The sequence below is a fragment of the Dermacentor albipictus genome, chromosome 5, assembly GCF_038994185.2.
Source record: "Dermacentor albipictus isolate Rhodes 1998 colony chromosome 5, USDA_Dalb.pri_finalv2, whole genome shotgun sequence".
NCBI classification, from domain to species: domain Eukaryota; kingdom Metazoa; phylum Arthropoda; class Arachnida; order Ixodida; family Ixodidae; genus Dermacentor; species Dermacentor albipictus.
This window is the reverse complement of record NC_091825.1, coordinates 154,680,121-154,699,535: the sequence shown is the minus strand read 5'-3', so window position 1 is coordinate 154,699,535 and position 19,415 is coordinate 154,680,121. Positions and strand designations below refer to the sequence as shown.

The 19,415-nt window shown below is 47.5% G+C and overlaps 1 protein-coding gene across 2 annotated transcripts; it reads right to left on the bottom strand.

Annotated features, from left to right (window-relative positions):
- Positions 1–5,927, bottom strand: LOC135902380 (uncharacterized). 2 transcript variants are annotated; one of them, XM_070539758.1, is made up of 4 exons: positions 5,879–5,927; positions 2,139–2,334; positions 661–1,641; positions 1–212 (listed from the first exon to the last, which is right to left on the bottom strand). In XM_070539758.1, exons 1-3 carry the CDS (start codon positions 5,906–5,908, stop codon positions 671–673), a joined length of 1,197 nt encoding a protein of 398 aa, XP_070395859.1. In that variant the 5' UTR covers positions 5,909–5,927; the 3' UTR covers positions 1–212; positions 661–670. The 2 variants fall into 2 exon arrangements, with proteins under 2 accessions (XP_070395859.1, XP_065288462.1); XM_065432390.2 differs by lacking the exon at positions 5,879–5,927 and adding an exon at positions 2,450–2,872.
- Between the last annotated feature and the right edge of the window lie 13,488 nt (positions 5,928–19,415).

Below are 19,415 nucleotides of genomic sequence, written 5' to 3'. Positions count from 1 at the left end.
CCATATTTACAAAGGTTTATTTTACAGAAGGGTTGAGAAGTTCACGCAACGTCTCACAACAGTATATTACAAAACAGGATGACAGTGTTCGGCAGGTGTTCCCTGGTGCCGTGGCAGTGCTGATGGTGAGCGCCTCGGTGCGCGGCGCATTTGGCAGGTCTGAGCGAGATGCTCGCAGCTGGCGACAATTCTTCGTATCAACTATTTGGTTCCTGCAATAAAAATAAGCAAAGCAAGCGTTAGCCGGGTGTTTGGCGTGCGAGAAAAAAGCCCTCAAAGTTCTTCCCACTGACAAAGAAGATGCAAAGAAACAAAATGGTCAATCTTTGCGGCTAATAAAAATGCTGCCGGCGCCAAGCTCAGGTGTCCAGCTGGTCGAACGTCAATTGGACAGGTAATGTAGGCGATGTTACGCTAGCGCGTTCCGTATGAAAAGAGGAGATAGCTTTTGAACGTGTAACTTAAAGACCTTTAGATGCGGATGGCACATGAGTTTATTGGCGAGACCAGAAAGAGGTGAGCATTAACGCCTGCATAAGTACTGTGCGCTTTCTAATTTTTCTCACGACAACATTACCATCCGCTAAGGACTAATGTCAAGGCAAAATTAACTATCATCACTTTAACGATCCGATCACAGGCAAGTTCTCAGGTACTGACGTCCTGAGGTCTAGTGCCATCCTCCTCCGTGATGTCCTCCTCCTCCTCCGCCCGATACAGCGCCGGCACCGCCGGCGGCTCCGGCGACTTCGACAACCTTCACCGGGATGGCAGCAAACGCAGCGCCTCCGTGACCTCCGCCACCGCCGCCGTGTCCACCGCCTCCGTAGCCACCGCCGTCACCGAATCCGCCTCCATGTCCACCGCCGAATCCGCCACCGTGTCCTCCGCCTCCGCCTCCACCACCGCCATGGTGGTGGACGTCGACGCTTAAGACAGCGGTGTCACCTCCACCTCCGTGGCCTCCGCCGCCTCCTTCCTTATGCGTATCGGCCGCTGTGCCCAGCGGAATCTTGTGCACGGCTTCGGCTACTTCTACCCTGGGGTGCGGGAACACACTTCCACCGCCACCACCGGCGCCACCTCCAAAACCACCCCCAAAACCACCTCCGAAGCCGCCACCACCGAGTCCTCCTCCGAATCCGCCGCCTCCGTATCCACCGCCGCTGCCTCCACCGAATCCGCCGCCACCGAAACCGCCGCCGCCGAATCCGCCGCCGCCGAATCCGCCGCCGCCAAATCCGCCGCCGCCGAATCCGCCGCCGCCAAATCCGCCGCCGCCGAATCCGCCACCGCCGAATCCACCGCCGCCAAAGCCTCCGCCGCCGAATCCACCGCCTCCGCCATCAACCCTCTGGATCTCGGCGACGTGAACACTGGCTTGCTGTGGTCGGGGGATGCCCTGCGGGAAGCTGATCCTAGGTCCCGGCACTTGAGTGGCGACCATGATGGGCTCGACAAGAGAGATGCCATTGCCAGTGGCGACGAGACCCTGCTTGTACTTGATGGGCAAAGGTGTACGGTCAATGTGAGCAGTGTAGCGGGTTACGGGCCGGGGAGCAGGAGCTGCACCACCGCCGCCGCCTCCGCCGCTGACGGAGACCACAATGGTCTTGCTGGCGCCGCCACCGCCGCCGCCGCCTGAAGGAAGATAAAAGAATGGGCCCATCAAGGTTTGCCGGAGGCATGGAGAAAATGCGCCTAATGCGTAAGCTTATCTTATGTGAATTACACCATTGCCATGGACCGTCTCATAATTGACCAGCTCCAGTGTGAAGGTAGCATTCGGGAGCAATAGGTAACAAACAACACGCTGTCTGTATACGAAGATAAACTGTATACAAGTTTGCCTATGACTGTGTCCTTATGTTAATGCACACTCAATGTCTCGTAATAATGAACAATTACGTAAACAAGAGCAGTGCACAGTATGAAGCAGCCCTGCTAAAGTCTTCACAAACATAATGCTCAGATGCTGAGAACATAAGCGGGATACGACACAGCTTCCTTCACTACATTTGAAATGCCGCTTTGACTGAACCAGAAAGGCTTTCGCTAAAAAGTTTAGGCAGAGCCCTCTTTCAGGCAGCTTCGTACTATAGTGGCACGTTACCGTGCCCTGTGACAGAGAGTCGCACCTCCAAATCCACCACCTCCGAATCCGCCGCCGCCGCCGCCACCGAAGCCTCCACCTCCGAAGCCACCTAGGAAGCTGGCTCCTCCGAAGCCGCCCCCGCCGTAGCCTCCACCACCTCCGCCGTAGCCTCCACTACCTCCGCCTCCACCGATGTCGCCTCCCATCGCTAGGACGGCACACATGGCGACCGTCAGCACCTGCAAGCGAGACACGAACTCCTTGGTTTCCCGGGCTGCGCAACCTTGTAATCCACTCGCGACGTCGGGGACAACGCGCGCCTCCACAAGCATCCTGTCACCTCTCGACGTTTACCTTAAAGGGATTCATGCCGCGGTTGTTCGGGTCCCTGTGCTGGGCCAGATGCCGCGCTGCTGCTTGCCGACTGATGTGCTCAACAGTGGGGGCACTTGGCATTTATACGGGCCGCCTCGCAGCGCCCTCGGCCAGCTGTATGCCTGCGAGCGCAACGAGGAAGAGGACGACGACGCGAGAGGGCAGCGAAGAGAAAGTTCGTGGCATCGGGGGGGAGGGGCCCGGCAGGCCCTCGCTGCTTCTCCGCCGAAAGGGAAAGGACGGGCCATCTCCCACCGCTGGTGGCCGGCTGGCCCGGATGGAGGAGCAAAACACTGCCATTCTTCAGGCAGGGGGCGAGAATAGCCGGCCGGTAGGCTGGTGGACGTACCTGCGCCCCCTTGGAAGCGTTCGCTGGACGCCGTCGGCAGCGTCCAACGAAGGGGAGAGCGTTCGGCCGGACGGGTCCTGACCCCTAACGAGTTTCCTCGGATGAAAGTGGAAGCCGAAACTCGAACGCTCGCTCGCCGGACGGATGCCTTGCACGCCGGGAGGAGATGGCACACTTCCCTGTTGTCTAGCCGAGCGTCTCCTCGCGCTCCTGTCTCGATGGCGCGCGAAGGATTGCGAGCGTGTGGCGGGAGCGAACACGATCATTGCGCGTTTACCTTGCACGGCTTTTCTCGGATATAATGATAAAGTAAAGCAAGAGAATGTCGGGGACGCGGCCAGGTTAGGCGGCAGATTTCTTTACGTGGAATGCGCATGCTGGGAGATAGGCCTTGTGCATCCTACTTGTTCTTTGGTGTGTTGCTGGCGTGACACGGATATTTCGCAAAAAAACGTGATGGGTAGATTTACACTATGTTCACACTTGCAATCCATGGGCCGTGCCGCTTGGTAACATGACGGAAGTTGAATGTTGTTCGATAGCATGGCTTCTTAAACAGTAACATAAACGTCATTTTCCTTCGCTGCCCCCTAAACAATATTATACAGTGTCATTCTGAGACGCGGCATCAGTGTGTGTTGTACAACGTACAATCGAATGACTCCATACACACTTGTAATCCCGTCTGATCCTTTCAGCGTTTAGGAAGTCACGAGGGCCATTCGTATATCAAGTTTGCATTACGTTGCACTGTGTGCGAGCACCATCTATTGTTCCTCATGAAGCGCATACAAATTGAAGACGGTCCCCTTATAAGATAGCTCTATTATATGCAGTGTCTTTCTTGTTCTTACTTCTAGTCCATAGCTGACTTAAGTTTCAGCTTTGTACGTTAATTGGCCCACATTCGTTAACACTTCGCGTATGAAAAACCAGAAAATACTGGCGCAGTTGCTATGGCACGAACAGCTAATGAACGAACCAGATAACTTCATTTGTCGACTAGCATAGCAGTGGACAGTTTTTTTCCCCAAGTAAATATCAGTGCCCCATACAATGCAAGTCTACGAACATTTAATCTGAGCGCTACATTTTAGGATGCTTCCACGGGGGTCATTAATTCTCGCTGAACACTAGCTGAATGGGGTGTGCGCACAGGAGCGGGTCTTCTTAACTCACCCATGTTCTCTTTGTCCCCGTTCCTTCTTTCCCTGTGCAGGGTATCAGGGGCCAGAGCATACTGGCTGAAAGTGACCTCTCTGCCTTTTTCATAATAGGTTATCTCTCTTTAAGAACCATAAGCGAAGTTCTCAAGTCTCTTAAACTGTGCTACTAAAAGTGTGTTTTAAACGCTACGTAAGAGAGAAATAGTTCGCAATGAAGCTTTAATCCAAGAAGCGGTCAGGTTTGACATGTGCGCGTTTTCTAATCAGCGCCGGGAACACCGCACTCAAGAACCGATAGTGCAATAGACGATGCTGTCGTAGCCAGAGAAGAGCAAGGCCTGCATTCATAAGCACCTTAGACTCTTGCTTTTTTATATATTATTATTCATGCGGTTGTACTTGTTTTCTTATCATCAGCTTCTTGATTATGTCACTCTTATTTTCTATAGTTATCCCTCACTCCAACGCTGGATAGCAGGCTAGAACACTCGAGTTGACGACTATACCTCTCAGCTTCTCACTTATAATAAATCTCTCCCTTTCTCACAAACACACACTCTCTCTCTCTCTCTTTCTCCTTATCAGGCTATTTCGTAAGAGGTATCCACAGCTGCCCATTGCCGCGGCAATCGTCTCGTTATTACGCCGATCGCTATCAGGAATGGCACGTGGCCTTCAACGAGGAAACGCTCCTTCAAAGATAAGTTGTGTGAATACTATCATTGATGTTTTCGTGGCTCAGGGTCACGCTTAAGAAACTTCTGAGACGATCGGCTACTGTTTGTGCGTCCTATAACATTGCTTGAGCGCGTTGGCTTTTATTTTTGCTGACCTATTCTGATACACATAATTCTATACTGGCTTACTGCCACGTGCAATAATACTCCAAGGCAATTTTTCCGCTATTCGCAGTCTGAGTTGTGTGAACCCGACCTGAGGCAAACCCTTGTATCCCCCGTGCTTCGCGTTTCTTCCTTTCCTTTTGTTATTTATTTCGTGGGTCACATTAAACGGGGTCTTTGAAAAGCTGAGGCGTCATTTGCAACAGGAATAACGGCTGAGCTCTGGCGGCTATCACTCAGTTTAACGCTCCACCTGCTATTTTAAGGTTTTTCAGCAGAGACGCAGACGTACTCCGTTCGGCGCAATCAGCCGAAATAGAGCAGTTATGCTACGCCGTGCAGGAAAAGTGGCACCGCAAAACGTACCACGCAACGCCCGGGAGAAATTATTCCACGCCCTGCCTCGGCCGCTCTGCCGGCACCATTTGCGGCATCCGCAGTGACTCCCATTTGGGACTATGGAAATCCAGACAGTCCGGTCAATTGTTCAACACACAGTTCGCTTTGGCGAGCCTTCCTGACTTCCCCTGGCGGTTCCTCTGCCTTTGTAACCACCACGACCACGGTGCATTCTTGAGAGTAGGGGCATTGTCTCGTCGTTCGCAGCCGACCATCGTCGAGGCGCCAGCAGGAACCTGCTATACATCGTTGACGAAGCTGCCCGCATATTCCTCGAAGACGCCGCCAACTGCATTTTTTTGTGCGATTTTCTGGCTGCCTTGGCTGTCTTGCGCAGGAAAGCTGAGTTTGTGTGCCAAGTCACTGCAGTGGACTGAACCGAGCGCGGCTAATTGTGACGACAGCGTCTGCCGCGCACTTTTGTTCTGGCAGGGCCGTCTGAGCGGAAACTGACTACGGGACGACAGCCGAGGAGCGATGTCGTCGGCATTCCACCATCTACCAGAGAGACGGTCGTTGTTTCCTCACTTCGATTCTGGCAACTTTTGTTGGCCACATGAAGTCGCATTCCCGAGGCTACATGCTGAACGTAATAGCGGTTTGTGATTCAGCGAAGCCTAGGCGGTCATCTATTTCGATATATACTAATTACCTGTTCAACTGGTCCAACCACTCCCACCATGCCACCATCCTCCGCGTCGACGCAACTGCGTGAGTGAAAATCCGGGAGCAAAGAAGCCCTCGCTGAGTCCATATGCAGGCCACACGCAGACTGGTGTGTTTTGATATCTTGTTCGTTAAACTCTACATTATCTTGTGCGTGTCGGCCAGGTGTAGCTGATGATCTAGTTGGGAGTAAGAGGCAGAAGTGAAATTGGGCAGGTCAAGTTATGCGTGGAGCAGACGACCCGTGGTCTGTATGTGTCACAGAATGGCTACTAAAGAAAAGAAAACATAGTAAATAATTATAGAGGTTTAAGTATTGTGATGAGATTGCAAAATTTGCAGAGATGACATGGAGTCGGCTGACGCAAGACATGACCCATTGGAGTCAGCAAAATCTTAAACTGCGCGAGGAAGATGGGACTCTATCACTATCAACGAAGGAAATTGAATTCTTAGATGGGCACATTAAGACTCTCCCATGCTCTTAGACACACTTAGCAATGCCATTTTTCTTCACTGCCTCGTGCACCATTTCATCACTATTGTTTGTTCCTTGTTTATCTATTTTGTGGAACCATGCACATTTCCTGCCTTCACGAAATAAAATCAGTTGGAAGACTGCGCTTTATGGGTGTGTCTATGTTTCTGTTCATGTCCCGTCTTCTTCGCGCAGTTTAAAACTTTGCTGATTTATGAACCGACTAGCCCAACAACATGCCTTACGTCAGTAGGAAATAGCTGGGAGAGGTCTTGTACCTTCTGTGGACACAAAGTAAGCTGATCGTGTTGGCAATGCGTTACACACGATACCTTCAGTAACAGTTCATTCTTATTACAGCAATGCGGCTCTGTTTATTGCCGTGTTGAAATATGTATCACCGACCAAATGACCGACCGAACGACCAATTCATTCATTCATTCATTCATTCATTCATTCATTCATTCATTCATTCATTCATTCATTCATTCATTCATTCATTCATTCATTGTGCTTCAGAAAATTTGGCAAGAGATATGCCTGTTTAGTACACTTGGTCAAGAAAGCATTCCTTGATGAATTACTCCCGCCAGGTTCCGCATCATTTCGATTCCAAATACAGCAATGTTTTTTCGTTTTGTTTTTGTTTTAAAACGCGTCTGGACACCACGAGGCCAAGCAATTCTATTACCTAGCTAACCCTAGTGAAAGAATGTCCAGCACCTGAATGAGCCCGTAATATTCGGAGGCATAATTCAACTGGCGCACGATGAGGTGACGGAAACAAAGTCGTGCAAGGGGCAAATAGTGGCAATATTCTCTTTAGCTCCACTGACTCCCAACAGCAGCCTCTTTGCCTTGAATCTTCTACATTGCTTAAGCTACGCGCAGGCATTGGCGTAACACCATTTACGGCCCGCCCCAGTAGCCCAACGGCGACGGCGTTGTGCTGCTAAGCTCGAGCTAGCGGGTTCGATTCCGAAAACGGCGGCCGCACTTCGATGTGGGCGAACTGCAAAAAACGCTCATGTACTTACATTTAGGTTCGCACGGAAGAATCCCAGCTGGTCAAAACTGACCCGGAGTTCGACACTACGGCGTCCCTCATAATCAGATCGTGGTTTTGGTGCATAATGCCCCAGAACATGATTTTTAATTTAACACTAACACAGCCGGAGCCGGAGCCACGTACAGTGATACAGCTGCGCACGGCTGTAGAGCGAGCAGCATGGGTTCCTGACAAATTGCCCGAAGAACACCGGCAAGTCGTTATGATGCTCCGGACTCTGATGAATACCCTTCGAATGCTCATAACCTGCACACTCCGTCAGCGCGAAGTGCTGGATGCTCTCAATTCAGTACTTGCAACTGTTGAGTAAGCATCATGGCTCACCCGCATCATTATATTCGCACTGAAGTCAGAACGGCTAGGGTTTAGCTTAAAAATATACTGCCACGCATTGCAACGTACTGCTGACGCTCACCGGATCCTTCGTCTGCACTGGTAACTTCAACGTGCATCACCAGCTATGAATCACCAAGATTGACGGCAGCCTAACGTATCGACGGAGCACTTGCTTTGACTTGACTGATTTCCACGCACATTGCTGCGTGCACAGACAGTGTTCCCTCTATCCCCCTTTCCTCTTTCTGTTCCCCCTTCCCCCGGTGTAAGGTAGCAAACCGGGCGCTCGTCTGGTTGACTTCCCTGCCTTTTCTCTCTTCGCTATCTCTCTCTCTCTCTCTTTAATTTAGCACCATTATGTGCAAATCTTCGCAGGTGCCCTGTGCAACATCTAGCCATGAAATGCCTGTACGTTAAGGCTGATATTGCATGTGAAAGGCCACAACCGTAGGACATAATAAAACAGCAGAGACATTTTGGTTCTATACAAAAAGAGAAATACAATAATAAGAACTCTGCTGTACTTCTTATATCAGATAACAAGTAAATTCAGCGATAAATTCTCCTTATCGCATTGCGTGCACGACATGAAGGTCAATTACGCAAGCGCTAAAACTCACAATGCGCTATATAACAAGAATATATGCCGACCCAACTCACGAAATTGACGTATATGTAAAGCGAAGTTGTGGTGAAGCGAGTAGATAAATGCTATGCAACTAACGGCGATGCGTAAAACTGGGTGTATTTTCACCCAATGCAACGCGTAGTCTCGAGCAACGTTTGTGCTTATGCACTGCAGAGGTCACATCTATATTTCTTTGTCACATAGGCACATACATGCAAATACAGTTAAGGCTTCTACATCCCTTGCGTCACAATAACATATACCCATTCTGGATTAGCTACGAATTAGCAGACACCCTGTGGCACATACCGAATGGCTAGATGATATAAAACCCCCTAAATCAAGTACGCCGCTGAATATAGTGCGCTACTGCATAAAAATGTCCGGGTGCTTAAGAGGTGGTTATAATCCAGCGGCGTTATGCGCTAAGTTTTTATGTAGGAAATAATTTTTTTTGTTACATGGAATATATATATATATATATATTCTGCGTAACAAAAAAATTAATTCCTACATAAAAACTGATCGCATAACGCCGGATTATATCCACCTCTTAAGCACCCCGACATGTTTATGCAATAGCGCACTATATTCAGCGGCGTGCTTGATATATATATATACATATATATATATATATATATATATATATATATATATATATATATATATATATATATATATATATATATATATATTGTGTGTGTGTGTGTGTGTGCGTGCGTGTGTGTGCGTGTGTGTGTGTGTGTGTGTGTGTGTGTGTGTGTGTGTGTGTGTGTGTGTGTGTGTGTGTGTGTGTGTGTGTGTGTGTGTGTGTGTGTGTGTGTGTGTGTGTTTTGAGCAACACGATGAATTTTATGCTACCCTATAAACCTCAAAAAGCTTTCGTCTCCCTCTGCCCCCTGTCCACTGATGTTGCCTTTCATTTGTGAGAGAGAGGAGCTTTTTATTGGAAGGCAGATTTTTTCTGGCGTGCATACGACTACTAACATGCTGCTTTACATACGAAGAAAAATAGGATTAAAACATTTCAGAGTATAGTGGAAAAAGGGAAAATAAAAAATAAAATCATCGGAAGATATAAATATTCGGTTGCTCACACTAGAACCTGAGCACGCCTCAGCTGCAGTTGGAAGCCAGCCTCCTGCACCAGTGTTTCGGCAAAATATTTATTTATCTTCAACTTTACTCATTGGCGAATCATCCCGATACTCCCCTCATCCTCTTTTCGCATGACGGACTTTCTCTCTCGTTACCTTTAACCACTCTTAGACCAGCATATACCAAGCTACGGTCATAACCACTGTGTTTAGAAAAAGCTTATTCAACAAGAGACGATATGAACACTGAGTCAGAATCACGGCACATTTCACCAGGACGATCACATATACAAAGTATGAAGCACTGTATACACGGCACGTTTTCAAAGAAGTGTCCGAGTCCTCACTCACTGACACATAACCATATAGACCCATGCAACGCACAGTCACACAGAAACTAATTGTCACGTTATATAAAATGATGTTCATATATAGAGTGTACAAAATGGTTATTTACAATGATGAACCGACAGAGGCATTTTACATAACTTTGAAGTGTTGCTGTGCGATGAGTACATACAAAAATGATCAGGTATATGAAATCACGCACACACAGCAGTCACAGGCACCTACATTCTGTGCACATTCAGTGAACACCTCTGATGGCCTGGATACAAGAACCAGGCTGGTAGAAAATTAAGCTGTACGCGTGCATCAGCCACCGACAGGAAACTGCATGACCACTGTCGAAGGAACTCTTCTTTTCCAAGGAAGAACAACTCCTCTGATAGAAACGACAGTAGCTCAGAGTAGAGCTTCCTCAGAAGTGGGAACAGAGCGCGGCGACGACGTCCCGCGGCAACTGCCTCGCACCGATTACGCCATAGAAGAAAGGCCCCCGCAGCAATTAAAAGTCGCGCGAAGCGGCCACGTGAGCTGCGACCAGTTGTAATAAAGCGGTTAACTCCAAGGACACGGAAACCAGTATGCACGGCCCTCCAAAGTATCGTGGCAACGACGCATTGCAGCAGCACATGTTTATCGGATTCTTGAAGGGAGCGATTGGGGCACATCGAAGATGGGACAACGCCCCACCGCTCTAGCCGGTCACGAGTTTGAAGCACATGCCACCCTAGACGCCACATGAAGTCGCGTAGGTGGCCTGGCGGAAATGATGCCGTTATCGCATCCCACGACACATTATTGGAATGTGCGAGGTGCGTTGGGGGAACTAGAGGAAACAGTAAGGCTGACATAGTACCTACTACACGGTTTTCAAGAACATCTACATCAGGACATTACTGTATATGTGGCGATAAAATGAAACGGCCGTACAGTAAAATGTAGGTGCGTTTAACACTTATGGTCCGTGATTTAAGTGCACGCCTCGTAATATGTAACGAATTTTCGTGCCGAGGAAATAGCAGGTGAGTTCACACTGCAACACGCGGAGCAGAAAACGCAGAGCAAGCAGCCTGCAGCGGACAGACACTGATGGGAACGCGAACCCACCGCGAGAGCGTGGTTGCCCAAGCGCCGCGCGACAGACAAGTTCTGTATGGTCCGACCAGAAGAAGGAACCGAGAAGGGACTGCAAGGACATAGTAACCCGTAATGGTGGCTGTACAACGTGACAAACGTACCACACTCGGCCGCAAAATACAGACTGTGCTAAGTACTTTCTTTCTGCTGGTGGTGGTGGTGGTGGTAAACTTTATTGAAAGCGGGAAGGGGAAAGGGGGAGGTGGCTGAGGGATCGGGCGCAAGTAAGGCCTTGGGCCTGCTTGGCTTTCTCCGCCCAGTCCACCAGTTCAAGCTCTTCACCAGTTCAAGCTGTTCACCAGTTCAAGCCGTTCACCAGTTCAAGAATTGCTCTTTTGAAGACGGAAAAGGGGACTTGGGCGTGTCTGCGGTGAACCAATGAACAAATAACGACATTTTGAAAAATTTAGCACAGAACATGAAATATTTCCGTACGCAGCGAAAATTTGAAGGCTACGGGTTAAGCTATCTTCATGCCGGAGATATAATGTGATGCCATGGGCAAAGGCTGTCACATTCACAACACCGCTGCCAGGCAGTGGGAGACCGCATACGTAAGGGCCTCTCACTACTGAGCGCATAAGCGGCTCAAGGCTGAGCACAAAGAGTACTGGGAATAGAGGATGCCCTTGACGAACACCACGAGTAAAGGGAAATGGTGCACTTTCAGGACCATCAAAGAAAAATGTACTTCGGATATTTGAGTAGGCATTTCTAATAAGTTCAACAAAATTTGACGAAAAGCCGAACGAGGTCAGTACATGAAATAAGTAGCTATGTTCAAGGCGATCGAATGCCTTTTCTTGATCTAGTGAAACTAAGAGACCACGTGCTGACCTGGTCAGCGTGTATGTCATTATGTCATGCGTAACGAACGAAAGACTGTTTATCTCTCTGCCAGGGACTGAGCATGCCTGACGGTGTCCTATTAAGGAAGGCATCAGGCTTCCCAAGCGCCGGGTGACATACAGCTGTGAAGGTTTCGTAGTCAACGTTGAGAAGCGTGATTGGCCTCCATTCCTCTGGACGAGCTGATGATGGATCGTGCTTAGGTATCAGCACAATACGACCGCCGCGAAAACTAGACGGGAATTCAAAGTTGTCAAAGCAGCGGCTGATAACAGATATGAAAGTGGCCCCAACATCTTCCCGGAACGTTAGATAAAACTCAACGGGTAACCTGTCCAGCCCTGGGGCCGAGCCACGCTTCATGGAAGATAATGCTGCCTTCATTTCATCAGCTGACGGTCGTGCACAAAGACGGTCAGCTACCTCAGGTGGAACCTGAAGCAGCCCACTAAGTATTGTACGAAATCCTCGAGAGCCAGGATTTATTTGCATAGCCGTACGTGCCATGTTTTCAAAATGCGTTACAAAGAGCGAATAGTCACGTGTGGGAGGCGATGTAACAGGAAGTGCTCTTGGTGCCGCAGAACCGAATGCATTCGCCTGTCAAAAAAGCAAGTTGCTTGCAAACCGCAGAACTTCAGGGTGTGCTCACGGATTACGTCTGCATCGCCAAGCAACAGCTGACAAAGACAACGCTGCGATGAGGCGTTGGAAACGCCTCCGTATATACTCACGCTGCCATGACCGCATCAACGGAGTCAGTTGATTGACCCGCAATACGGGGCTTGATTGACGGATTGACCCGCCAGTTCTTCTGACATGCGCCGTCTGACTGCACGTCCTTCAACCGAACAATGCACTTCGAGCGCGTCCCATGACTCTGGGTCAGATCTAGAAACAGAGGCGTGCACGACTCTTGACAAACAAGAGCGGGAGTGCGCGCCATGTAGAGCGCGGATGTCTAGACGCCAAGGTTTTACTGATTAGGAAGCAGGGAAGCGAATTTCAAGCATAACTGGTCTGTGATCGGCGCCAGTCTGAATTACTGTTTAAGAGTGTGGCATGTTATGTCCACGGTATGATAAAAACCTGGTCTTACAGCAAATTCCTCAAAGACGCACACACACACACAGAGCAATGCGTGACTTACAATCCGCCTAGTAAATTCACTTCGTTGCTGAGATTTCTCTTTGAACGCAATTCGGAGGCAATGCAAGCATGAATTTTAGTCAACTGGGCTGCTACGCAAGGCATCCGAGGTACACGACATGCAGTGGAATGGCAAAGGTCGAGTTTCTCGGCCACGGCCATGTAGGCGATGGCACTGCCGCTCTCCAATAGGGCATTCGCTGAGAGAAAGTCTTGTTTATCAGTTACGAATGATGGGAAGCTTTGTTAGTAAAAGAACGGCTACCCCAATATCTCAGCCAAGAATAAAGTCAGCCTTCTTAATGAAAATCTGTTATAGGACATATGAAGAATTACTATGAAGAATTACATATGAAGAGGACATATGAAGAATCAGCACTAATTTGGCACTAATCAGCAGTCTCTAGGCGTTGCCTTTACTAACTCATATGCTTTCCTCATTGGAATGGCCAACAGCCCCACGTGTGACACATGCAACATCGACGAGGCGCTCGCACATATTATCTGTGTCTGCCCGCGTTATAGTGCTCAGAGACAGGTGATGTGCAGAGTACTGGACCAGCTGGACAATCGTCCACTATCAGAACTAAAAGCTTTAGGTCAATGCTCCGAAAAAACATCCGCGTTGAAGGCCTTACTCGCGTTATTAAGGTTCCTGCGGTCTACGGGGCTTCACGACAGACTCTAAGAATGCCGCCCCCTATAGCTCTTTACTGTAGGCGCTTTGTTCGTGCTTGTCTCTCTTTCTTTCTATCTTCCTCTTCCGCTCTGTTCCTCTTTTTATCCCCTTTAACCCTTCCCTCTGCGCAGGGTAGCCAACCGGAACTACCTCTGGTTAACCTCCCTGCTTTTCTCTGCATTATCTTATCTCTCTCTCTCTTATACCTTTAGGCTTTCTTTTTTTTCCTTCAATTTTATTTCCTTTTACCTTGACGCAACGTCGCCAGCTGCACTTTCATCAGAAGCTAAGAAGGTTGGGAAAAGATCGCGAGAAGTGCCAGTTCGAGTGACGCGAGGACTGTCATTACCGCTCCCGTTTCGCGTGCGCGATATCCGCTCGAAAGGTGGTCTGCCCATGACGCGAGCAAAATGCAGTGTTGTGGCCCCTACATGCAAAAAATCGAAGTCGCAATATGACCAAATGCTAAATGCACTTATGTAGTGTCGTGCGCCCCCGGCGTTATGTCGTTTTGTGGAAAAATATTGGCCACGCACTCGCTACAAACGACGAAATCCGTCGCTAAGCAGTATCCCATTATATTTCCTCCCGGGCATGGCTCCAAATAACGGCAAGCACACCAGCTTAAGCTTAAGCTCACCAGTATAAGACACACGGCTCGTCTTGCGACAGCGTCGCCAGTCCGGGGAATCCCCCCTGCACGAGTGTGCACACACGCGAGCGGCGCATCCTGCAAGGCCTCGACGGAGGCGCCCGCTGCAACAGGAAGACGCCCGGCTAATGGCGCCCCGACGTCCCTCGCTTTCGTTTCCACTCCGGCCACGCGCAACGCCGCTTCTGGCCGTGTCTGCCTCAACGCGGTCTTCCTGACGCAGGTGTTTGTCACCAGGCCTAAGAAGCGGTGGCATGTCACGACGCGACAGGGGATCGTGCTTGTTCTGGAATGGCTTCAAAGCGACAGTCGGGTGTTCTTCTTTCTCTCGTTTGGCCATGCGTTGACTTAAGGCTGTCTCCCACTCTGTTTGTATTTTCGTGCCCGGCATTTCGGCTGGGCCTCTACGAGCGTCAGAGAGAGCGTACGCGAGCTATGTGTCTGTTTCCATCGTACGGTGTATACAGCCGACCTCACTAGAACTGTGCAGCACGGTCAAACCTGTAGGATGGTGTTAACTAATCAAAGACCAATTAGTAAAGCTTTCCGCAGGTGAGAATGGCCAGTAATTAGACAACGCATTAGCTGTCATATTTTAGGCTTTCTTGGTTTACCGCGCCAGACACGCTTGCTCATCAGAAATAATTCTGATGTACGAGCAGCATAGTGAATGTGGCCCCTTGTTAGCGGAGGTCAGCCTACGCTTTCATGGCACTGAATGGTTTTGTGGCAACAGAGTTGCATGCAGTCCACGAGACCACCAAGCAGCCGGAGCGAATTGAACGCGGAAACTTGCGATTGTTGCGTACACTTGACGTAGTTGGATCGCATTCCCCTTTCGTAGTTTACCTCTGCGTGCAGCGACTTTGATCAAGGACGCCGCTTGTCCCGTCTAATTCAACGAGGGGTTATGACCATCCCCGCCGTCGCTGCTTCCGCCTTGTGCTGCCGTGTTCTGTCCTGTGTCCGTGCTTCTCTGACCATTGTTTCCGGTTTGCGACATGTTACGGAAACTCCGAAAGCGTCAACCGGAAGGCTCTAGTTGCACGGAATATCTCCTGGACGAAGCATTTGGGTTATAGATCAGTCGTTCGTGGGAGCAAAACTTTATTTATTTATTTATTTATTTATTTATTTATTTATTTATTTATTTATTTATTTATTTATTTATTTTATTTAGGAATACTGCAGGCCTTAGAAGGCCCAGGCAGGAGGGGAAAGGTACATACAAAGAAAACAATAGATTGACAAAGGAGTAAAAAAAAAGAAAGCTCCGGAAAAAATGTATTAGAAAGTACAATCGCATAATGAGTAAAGCACCTCTAAATAATGCATAGAGAGTGGCAGGTACAAATTGAAACACTGTTTCACAAGCAAAGTTTCAAAGCACAGGAAATGTAACAGAAAAAAAAAAGGAGGAGTGCATAATTCAATATTACTACAACGCGCAAATGAATAAATATTGCACAACGATACAAATTGAAACGAGATTTCGTAAGAACAAGCACTAAAATTAGATAGTAATAGAGGCTATTGAGTCAGTGCTGAGAAGTTTGTTATAGGGTAGGCTGTTCCATTCCGTTACTGTTCGAGGGAAAAAGGAAGACATAAAGACATTGGTTCTACCATTATAAGGCATTAATGATGCAGCGTGGCGATGTCTTGTTCGGCGGGCAGTAAGGGGTGTTATGTAAGGTTCGGGAGAAAGAGATAGTTTATTGTTACTCAGCAAGAAGAGAAATTTAAGCCTGTGAATTTTTCTTCTTAGTTGCAAAGACTGAATATTGTGTTCAGCCATTAACTGAGTTGGGGAATCACTTGTGCGATATTTAGAGAAGATGAACCTTACTGTTTTACGTTGTATCATTTCTAGCGCATCGATGTTAGTTTTAGTATAGGGATCCCATACAATAGCTGCATACTCGAGTTTAGGACGGACAAGAGAGGTGTAGGCGATAAGACGGGTTTCAGAAGGAGCGTGTTTTAATTTATGCCTGAGGTAGCAAAGCTTCTTAAAAGCCGAGTCGCAAACATGGGAGATGTGCGAGTTCCAACTAAGGTTACTGGCTATTGTAACACCGAGGTATTTATATTCATTCACCTCCGTAAGAGGTTTGGATGCTAGGCTATAGGTAAACGACAATTTATTAATTTTCCTAGTTATTTTCATAAATACTGTTTTATCAATGTTAAGCTGCATGTCCCAGCGCGCACACCAAGCTAGTATGTCTTGAAGGTTAGAGTTTAGAATAACTTGATCTTGTCGGCAAGTGATCTCATTAAAGAGGAGGCAATCATCAGCAAACAGTTTTATTTGTACGGGTTGAGTAACAGTGTCGACAATGTCATTAATATATATGTTAAATAATAATGGCCCAAGAACACTACCCTGGGGAACACCAGAAGTGACAGGAAGGGTGCTTGAAGAGCAATCATCAACTACTACGAATTGCGTATGGTTAGAAATATAAGCGCGAATCCAATTTACGAGATGGGAAGGAATGTTCAAATGTTCAAGTTTTTCTATTAGCTTTGCGTGTGATACAAGATCAAATGCTTTCCTGAAGTCCAAGAATATGATGTCAGTTTGCCCTGATTTGTCGATAGTGCTAGCGAGACTGTGAACTACAGTGGTTAATTGGGTTACAGTGGAGAGGCCCTTTCGAAAACCATGCTGCATAGGAGATAGAATGGCTCTATCGTCGAGAAATTTATTGATTTCAGAAGCAATAATGTGTTCTAAAAGTTTGCAACAAGATGAGGTTAGTGAAATGGGACGATAGTTTGCCACTAGTGATGGATCGCCTGTTTTTAGTATCGGAACAATACGAGCAGAAAGCCAGTCGTTAGGAAGCACCGCCGATGAAAGGGATGCACGAAAGATGATTACGAGAAAGCGAGATAGCATTTCAGCGTACCTGTGAAGAAACACGTTTGGTAGGTTATCAGGCCCAGGAGATGATTTTGTTTTTAAATTCAGAAGCATAGAAAAGACGCCAGACAAAGAAATAAAACTAAAATCATTGTGTGCTACGCCATTTACACGAGGGGAAACGGGCGAGTTCGAAAAGACGCTGTTAAAATAAGCATTGAAGTGAACAGCGATATCGTGTTTAGCGACGACAGGATTGCCCTCATGCATAATATGGTCAACTGATTTACTTTTTTTACTAAGATAACCCCAAAACTTGGAAGGAGCAGTTCTGATGAAGTTAGGAAGGGTGAACTGGTAATAGCGAAGTTTAGCAACACTGATAGCCTCATTTAATTTTGCTTGGTAAGGTTCTACTATGTCACGAGAAAGACCCTGTCGTCTTAGTCGTTTAACCTTTCTCTTTATGTGCACTATGTCGCGCGTCATCCAGGGAGTAGCTCTATATGTTCGCTTGGTTTTATTTGGAATAAAGTTGTCAATACAGTGCGTACAAATATTCATAAATTCATCCCAAAGTTGAACGGTGTCGTGTCCCCCAAAACCGCTAAGACTAAAGTCAAGATAATCCAGTATGCTCTCATCCCTGGCACGTGAAAAATCCTTTACAGTAATAGTTTTACAATGAGTAGATCTGAGAGGATCAAGGTAGCAAGAAAAAGCCACAAGTTCATGATCCGAAATGCCATGTTCAACAGAGACAGAATAATTATCTAAAGTCCGGCTAATAAACACAAGGTCAAGTATTGAGGCAGAAGTAGTGCTAATTCGTGTAGGCTCAGTAACCACTTGCTGCAAGTTGTGCATCAAGATTATGTTACGCAACTGCTCATTATTCATATTAACATCAGCGCTAGGAGTTCCGTGAATCCAGTCAACTCCCGGAAGATTGAAATCACCTATGAGAAAAATTTTTTCGTGCACAAAAGTCGCCATGTGATCACGCAGATCATTGAGAAATTGCGGAGCGGAATCGGGAGCGCGGTAAACAGCAAAAATCAAAACAGAAACGTTATGGCATAGAATTTTTAAAGAGATCATTTCAAGATTAACAGCTTGACGTAGGAGAACTGCCGAAATATCTTGTCTCACCAAAATAGCAACACCGCCACCTCTAGTAGGTCTATCACGACGGAAAGCACGGTAATTAGAGGGAAAGATATCTGTATCTTCTATTTCGTCATGCAGCCATGTTTCTGTGATGACGAGAATGTGTGGGTTACGCGCAAGAATTATCGCGTCAAGCTGATCACTCTTGTTGATAACACTGCGTGCATTGATATTTAAGATTCGGAATTCTTGAGGGGGAGCAAGTCAGTCCTTTTTTGAAGTACTGCGATAGTCATGGATTTTAATCCTGGTGTTAGTGGTATCATTCCATATAAAGTATTCATGGTTGACCCGTAGTTTTGCGTCTATCAAAGTAACTTTTTTGCCCTCTTTTCATCCTTCGCGCTGTCCCAAAGTAGTTTACGTTTTCTGAGGGTTTCATGCGAATAATCAGCGGCATTCACCAAACTTAGCAGTGTTTGGTGAATGCCGCTGATTGAGGGGGGGGGGGGCATGATCGTTGTGACTTGCTCTGAATTATTGAAGGGGTGTTCTTTTTCTCATCTCTGCGTTATCCCTTGATCAGACGCACCGTGAGAGTGTTTCTCTTTCCCATTATTGAAGAAGAAGAAGCCAACAGAGGTTAACAAGAACGGGGAGCTCAGCCATCTACCTTTTGGCATGACAGAGGTAAAAGGAGCGTTGAAGAAATAAGAAAACATAATAGAAGAGCGAAGAGATAACAGGGCTTGTGACGGTCTAGTTCTTATTTGTTTATCTTTAAACTCAATTTATTTAAAAATATCATCGCACAGCATCACTTCCTCAGCTTTGCTTGTAGATTTAGATTTACTGGCCGTATTTACAAAGACATTTATTAATTAATTCGCAGGAGTTTGCCTTCGGCCAACCACTTTTGCTAATATGTCCAGCACCCAGATTGGCTGACACTTCCTCTTACGAACAGTTGCGGTCTAAGAACTTAGTTGTGAATACAACCCAAAATTATTTAGCTTGCAACACAACTTTGTGCGGTGTTACTGTGTTGAGGTTGTATGGTATAATTGCTTGGGTTGCGCGATAGCAGCATCTCGTTTTGAATTGAGAAGTGCATCAAGCTTT